The sequence below is a fragment of the Eriocheir sinensis genome, chromosome 23, assembly GCF_024679095.1.
Source record: "Eriocheir sinensis breed Jianghai 21 chromosome 23, ASM2467909v1, whole genome shotgun sequence".
Classification (NCBI taxonomy): Eukaryota; Metazoa; Arthropoda; class Malacostraca; order Decapoda; family Varunidae; genus Eriocheir; species Eriocheir sinensis.
Window position 1 is genome coordinate 4,308,245 of NC_066531.1, and position 7,500 is coordinate 4,315,744.

At 45.9% G+C, this 7,500-nt stretch overlaps 1 protein-coding gene across 50 annotated transcripts in view; it reads left to right on the forward strand.

Annotated features, from left to right (window-relative positions):
- Positions 1-7,500, forward strand: part of LOC127002431 (uncharacterized) — a 64,307-nt gene that overhangs the window by 52,384 nt on the left and 4,423 nt on the right. For 29 of the 50 annotated variants that reach the window (XM_050868346.1, XM_050868365.1, XM_050868377.1 and 26 more), the window contains exons 1-3: positions 6,404-6,546; positions 6,646-6,843; positions 7,240-7,500. The exon at positions 7,240-7,500 is cut by the window's right edge and continues 36 nt beyond it. The exons of 2 other annotated variants lie outside the window; for them this stretch is intronic. In XM_050868346.1, the coding sequence (XP_050724303.1) occupies positions 6,404-6,546; positions 6,646-6,843; positions 7,240-7,500 (602 nt within the window). 19 more of the 50 variants (XM_050868371.1, XM_050868382.1, XM_050868396.1 and 16 more) reach the window with 9 other exon arrangements.

Genomic DNA, 7,500 nt, shown 5'->3' on the forward strand with positions numbered 1-7,500 from the left:
CCTCTTTTGCTTCAACTCCTTGCCATTCATGTACTTTTTATTGCATTAAATTTTCGTTTACAGTTTCAGATTCAGCACATTTTCCCGATTCCGACGGTGTGTGACATGTACCAATGTAACACTAATCAGGGGGTAAAAAATGGACAAGAAAATAACAAGTCTATCTGACAGGGGATCGCCGAGGCGCTGCTAACCTAATACTAGCAAACATAACTATGTGATATTAAATTTCTCTCTGCCTCGCCATCCGTCACCCTAAGATGGCCGCCAGTGCTTCAAAATCTAGGCTCTGGGAACCCTCCATGTATAGAACTCTGATTGATTGATTGATAGTTTATTGTTGCAGGTAAACAACAAGGGAGAAGGGAGGAACATGCCATCCCAACCCCCAGGCAGGACAGAGTGTGTTACATCGTCCGAGATATCTGAGGAGCTGTCCGAGCCGTTGGAGACGCGAAATGGGCTTGTGTGCCGCGGCAGTGCCAGGGCCAAGATCATTGTTTACTAGTCTATGGGCAAGTACCGTTAATTTGAGTACCAGTAGTACCGGTACCGAAAACTCAGGTACCGTTAGTACCGGTACCGGTACCGGTACCTGTACCCGAAGGTATTTTTTTTTTATGTATGACTGATGAAATTCCCAAATAAATTTACTGTAAAGAAAACTCTCTCTCTCTCTCTCTCTCTCTCTCTCTCTCTCTCTCTCTCTCTCTCTCTCTCTCTCTCTCTCTCTGAATGAAGTGAATATTTATTTTTTCGATAAAAAAATAGCATGTATAGTTATTATGGATATACTCGCTCATAGTCTAATAACAATAACAATATTTATTAGCAACCTAAAAAAGAATCGGACATGAAGAATTATCAATAAATCCAATAAATAAATCCGAGCAATCTGGTACCGGTATCGTTTAGCTGGTACCGTTAGCACTGGTACTGGTACCGGTACCTGCCCACCCCTAGTGTTTACACAGGTGGGGTGCCAGTCTCCAGCTTTCGCGCGCTCTGTAGCCCTTATTGTTGCCTTTGTAGGTCTACCATGGCTTCTAAGGGCAAGGCTGTGTCCTCCACGTCAGTTAGGCCACAAAAGTTCCCGTCTAGGCTCAGATCTTGGCTTGCCCTGGCCTTAGTTATGCCTTAATCAGCTACACTTATGTGGGGTACCTCGGCGGGCACCCGATCATCGTCACCAGCACCAGAGGGAACAGGGAGAGTATGGGGATTAAAATCACCACAAAGTACATGCATATAGTCATCACTGGTGTAAGTCATCAAAACATTGTCCAACTCGGTAAATCTTAGGAATAGCGGCTCCTAGTGGGTGGACGTTTAGGGCACATTTCTAGCACGCATGACGGGGTTTTGACAAGCGGATGGGCGTTTTTTTTTTTTTTTTTTTTTTTTTTTTTTTTTTTTTACAGCAAAGGAGACAGCTCAAGGGCACAAAAAAGTAAACATTGATAAAAAAAAAAGCCCGCTACTCACTGCTCCTAAAAAGAATCCAAAGAGGTGGCCGAAAGATAGGTCAGTTTCGGGAGGAGAGGTGTCCTGTCACAAGGGTGTATTTTTCCATGCTGGCTCTTCCCTTTCTTCACCCCGAGCTTGCAGTCTCATCGCGCATCAACTCGGAAGAACTCATTAGGCCAGCGTGGAAAAATATACCCTTGCGACAAACACGCCCGTCCGCTTGTCAAAACCCCGTCGGACGTGCTAGAAATGTTGTAATAACCACGACGCCATGCTCTAAACGTGCACCCTCTCGGAGCCGCTATTCCTAAGATTTACCGCATATGGTCATCACTATAGTCTGTTCACTTAAGTCCGACCCAAGCTGACAACATAAACCTAAGCGTGTTTGCAAGCTGAGTGCTGATTGGCTACTGCTATGGCTTCCAAGTTTTCTTTAACCTCTGTTTGTGTTTATCTCACGCACCACTTTCTGCTAATCTGCACTGTGCTTACGATCACGCCTAGGTTTATGTCGTCAGCTTGGGTCAGACTTAAGTGAACAAACTATAGTAGCGGGCTTTTTTTTTATTAATGTTTACTTTTTTTGTGCCCTTGAACTGTCTCCTTTGCTGTAAAAAAAATAAATAAATAAAAATAAATGGTTAAGTTATCAAAAAACATCCAACTCGTCAAAGTGCTCGGGATCTGGACTGGACACATAACGCATATTTCTGTGGGCTGTTTGGGGGACGGGGGAGCCGGGTTTGCAGGGGAGGGAAGTGAATGAAGTGTAATTGTTAAGGTCGGGTCACACAAGTATTTATTTCGGGAATTTTTGATGTCGGCATTTTTCCACACCGGTGATTTTGCCTCCGGTGTGGTCACATGACGCTAGTTGAAAAAGAGGGCGCGTCTAGGCATATATGTAGAGCGCCAGGAGGTAAAGGCAATTAACATGGTAGCATCGACGGGCCAAATTTGTGGCTTTACCATGTAGCAGCGACGGGCCAAATTTGTGGCTTTACCGTGTAGCAGCGACGGGCCAAATTTGTGGCTTTACCGTGTAGCAGTGACGGGCCAAATTTGTGGCTTTACCGTGTAGCATCGACGGGCCAAATTTGTGGCTTTACCGTGTAGCAGCGACGGGCCAAATTTGTGGCTTTACCGTGTAGCATCGACGGGCCAAATTTGTGGCTTTACCATGTAGCAGCGACAGGCCAAATTTGTGGCTTTACCGTGTAGCATCGACGGGCCAAATTTGTGGCTTTAGCGTGTAGCAGCAGGCCAAATTTGTGGCTTTACCGGTAGCATCGACAATAAATTTGTGGCTTTACCGTAGCATCGACGGGCCAAATTTGTGGCTTTACCGTGTAGCAGCGACGGGCCAAATTTGTGGCTTTACCGTGTAGCAGCAACGGGCCAAATTTGTGGCTTTACCATGTAGCAGCGACGGGTCAAATTTGTGGCTTTACCATGTAGCAGCGACGGGCCAAATTTGTGGCTTTACCGTGTAGCAGCAACGGGCCAGATTTGTGGCTTTACCGTGTAGCAGCGACGGGCCAAATTTGTGCCATGATATAAACCCCCCAAAATAGATGATACATAATCTGATCACAAATGCTTTGATATGTATTATGAAATGGTTTGTGTGAGGGGTGATTTTTTCTCATTTTTCTCGCTTGGAGGGACCATTAAGAAACATGATCCCCGCAGCTACTGGGTTAAGAGATTAGCAAGGCAGTTAATTCTTCTTTGATGTCTTACCGCCAACTGCACTTTTGGTGATCTGGGATTCTTTGAAGGGATGTAGTTGTGTGTGTGTTTGTCTGTTTGTGTGTGTGTGTGTGCGGGGGGGGGAGGTTGTGGGTCGCGGGGTATAAGGAGTGCCTCCCTGCGCCACTGGGACATGTCACCTCACTCCTGTGCAGGCTAAGAGGAGACCTTCATTATATATGTTTATCTTAGTTTGTTTATATTAGTGATAAGGGAGTTGGTGGTCATTGGCGCCTCTCAAGGTCATAGCGTCAATGCATGCCTTGTAACGCTATCCTAGAATATGTAGATCCTTGACTGCACAACAGAGCCGCTTTTGTCCACAGGTTTGTCACATGGGAAGCCTAATTGGAAACATAAGGCGGGGTCACACGAGCATTAACGTCTGCAATTCTTGGAAAGGGTGTGTGTGGTTTTATGTGTAGTTGTCAGTCTGTCTCTCTCTCTTTCTCTCTCTCTCTCTCTCTCTCTCTCTCTCTCTCTCTCTCTCTCTCTCTCTCTCTCTCTCTCTCTCTCTCTCTCTCACACACAAAAAGTAACAACGTAAAGGTGTATCAAGTCTATTGAAAAGAAGAGAGAGAGAGAGAGAGAGAGAGAGAGAGAGAGAGAGAATGAGAGGGAGGTGGTAATAGGAAAAGAATTAAAGGGATTAGAAGGGAAAGGAGGAGGAGGAAAAGTTGAAGCGTTCCCAGAATCATGAATACAAGACGCGCGTGTTCGTCTTCCTCCATACCGAGAACCGTGTTTTGGACTTGCTCGCTATTTTCGTAAGAGTGTGATATTTAACCATTCTTTAATATACAAGCCAATACATTAGTGGGCTTTGTTGTTTTGATGTATATTCACCCACTGAGCGAGAAACCTTAATCAGTCAATTCCCTTAATCTAACCCCGTCTTGAGATTTTACTTGGAATATTTCTTGTACTCAGTCTTTTCCTTGATCCATTGGTACTTATCTGTGTTAGTTTGTGGTTAGTTTGTGTTTTATAGATATTTTTTGTTGATTGATGGAGGTGGTGAGGGCGACCTTGAGGTAGCTACCCTATATTCAATAATTATCAAGTCTCCTCTTGTGAAGGCCATCTCCAGGGACATATTTTGATGGTAAATACATACTTTTAATGGTTATACAAGCCCATACATTTGTGGGCTTTGTTATTTTCATGTACCCATTGAGCTCCTTCCTGTGCTATATCCCGGTAGCAGCGGGGATCATGTTTCGTAATGGTCCCTCTAAGCGAGAAAATGAGAAAAAATCACCCCTCACACAAACCATTTCATAATATATATCAAAGCATTTGTGATCAGATTATGTATCATCTATTTTGGGTTTTTTATATCATGGCACATATTTGGGCCGTCTCTGCTACACGGTAAAGCCACAAATTTGGCCCATCTCTGCTACACAGTAAAGCCACAAATTTGGCCCGTCGCTGCTACGGTAAAGCCACAATTTGGCCCGTCGCTGCTACACAGTAAAGCCACAAATTTGGCCTGTCGCTGCTACACGGTAAAGCCACAAATTTGGCCCGTCGCTGCTACACAGTAAAGCCACAAATTTGGCCCTTCGCTGCTACACGGTAAAGCCACAAATTTGGCCCGTCGCTGCTACACGGTAAAGCCACAAATTTGGCCCGTCGCTGCTACACAGTAAAACCACAAATTTGGCCCGTTGTTGCTACGGTAAAGCCACAAATTTGGCCGATCACTGCTACGGTAAAGCCACAAATTTGGCCCGTCGCTGCTACACGGTAAAGCCACAAATTTGACCCATCGCTACACGGTAAAGCCACAAATTTGGCCCATCACTGCTACCCGGTAAAGCCACAAATTTGACCCGTCGCTGCTACACGGTAAAGCCACAAATTTGGCCCGTCGCTGCTACACGGTAAAGCCACAAATTTGGCCCGTCGTTGCTACACGGTAAAGCCACAAATTTGGTCCGTCGCTGCTACACAGTAAAGCCACAAATTTGGCCCGTCGCTGCTACACGGTAAAGCCACAAATTTGGCCCGTCGCTGCTACACGATAAAACCACAGATTTGGCCCGTCACTGCTACACGGTAAAGCCACAAATTTGGCCCGTCGCTGCTACACGGTAAAGCCACAAATTTGGCCTGTCGCTGCTACACGGTAAAGCCACAAATTTGGCCCATCGCTGCTACACGATAAAACCACAAATTTGGCCCGTCGCTGCTACACGGTAAAGCCACAAATTTGGCCCGTCGCTTATACCGGGATATTAAAGAAAAAACTACCCTAATCTAACCTTTTTGCCTAATAAAATAGGTTATGCAAGCTAACTTTAAGACAGTGACTTTTTATGTATTGCCAAAATATGATGCTTGTTATTATTTACACACTGTTATCTTCCAGAAGCCACCAAATGACTGACTTTTCAATGCCTGAGGTGCACTTGCTGACGTTCCCCGCCCATCCCTGCATCATGACCCACCCGCCCCCCTGGCATGATTTGGTAAGAAATGGTTATTCTAGTCCATATGTTTGTGGGCTTTGTTAGTAACTTGATTTACCCGAGTATTGTGTCCGTGAAGAGGTTGCGTAAATCAAAAACAATGTAAATCAAACAAGAGGTAGGTTTGTATACGTTTATTGCCTACTGTATCACTCTGACTCCTCTCCCTCTCGTGGTTCCTCCTCTGGCTGCCCTTCCTCTCATGGTAGCACAGCAGAGAGGGTGTTGTTGTTGTTGAGTAGCGTGGGTACTGTATTGTTGTTGGGAAGAACCGAGCTCAGCTGTGTGGCCGCGGCGCCGTGTGAGTCCAGTTGCGTGAGACATCTGGTGGCCACTCCATAAAATATCGCGTATAAGTGAAAAAAAACGTGTAAATTAAACATTTATTTGTAGTATGGACCCCACGTTATTTCAAAAACACGTAAACCAAACTTGCGTAAATCGAGAGATGAAAATAGAAGGAAGCGCATCTTGAAATTGACCAGTAACTCACAAGCACAAAATCACCCGATAGCTCTTTAGGGCATATCCTCAGATGCTGCCCCTCTGCCTCTTAATCAACTATTCCCAAAGACTGAAAAGGAGATCAATCAAATTTTCATGAGTGGTTTTTAACATTCAAGGTACAGAAGAAGGAGGGTCACACTACCATCAGGGTCACTAAACACTTGAAAAAAACGATTAACCTGTCTGCTGTGATTGGCATGGATTTGGCTTTCACTGGTAGCCTGGTAACATACACTCCCAGGTCTTTCTCTGCCTCTGTGGTGGATAGTGGAGTGTTTCCCATGTGGTATTGGTGTGCTGGATATCCCTTCACTGGTAGCCTGGTAACACACACTCCCAGGTCTTTCTCTGCCTCTGTGGTGGATAATGGAGTGTTTCCCATGTGGTATTGGTACGCTGGATATCCCTTCACTGGTAGCCTGGTAACATACACTCCCAGGTCTTTCTCTGCCTCTGTGGTGGATAGTGGAGTGTTTCCCATGTGGTATTGGTGTGCTGGATATCCCTTCACTGGTAGCCTGGTAACATACACTCCCAGGTCTTTCTCTGCCTCTGTGGTGGATAGTGGAGTGTTTCCCATGTGGCATTGGTATGCTGGATATCCCTTCACTGGTAGCCTGGTAACATACACTCCCAGGTCTTTCTCTGCCTCTGTGGTGGATAGTGGAGTGTTTCCCATGTGGTACTGGTACGCTGGATATCCCTTCACTGGTAGCCTGGTAACATACACTCCCAGGTCTTTCTCTGCCTCTGTGGTGGATAGTTGAGTGTTTCCCATGTGGTATTGGTACGCTGGATATCCCTTCACTGGTAGCCTGGTAACATACACTCCCAGGTCTTTCTCTGCCCCTGTGGTGGATAGTGGAGTGTTTCTCATGTGGTATTGGTGTGCTGGATATCCCTTCACTGGTAGCCTGGTAACATACACTCCCAGACCTTTCTCTGCCTCTGTGGTGGATAGTGGAGTGTTTCCCATGTGGTATTGGTGTGCTGGATATCCCTTCACTGGTAGCCTGGTAACATACACTCCCAGGTCTTTCTCTGCCTCTGTGGTGGATAGTGGAGTGTTTCCCATGTGGTATTGGTGTGCTGGATATCCCTTCACTGGTAGCCTGGTAACATACAGTCCCAGGTCTTTCTCTGCCTCTGTGGTGGATAGTAGAGTGTTTCCCATGTGGTATTGGTGTGCTGGATATCCCTTCACTGGTAGCCTGGTAACATACGCTCCCAGGTCTTTCTCTGCCTCTGTGGTGGATAGTGGAGTGCTCCCCATGTGGTATTGGTGTGCTGGATA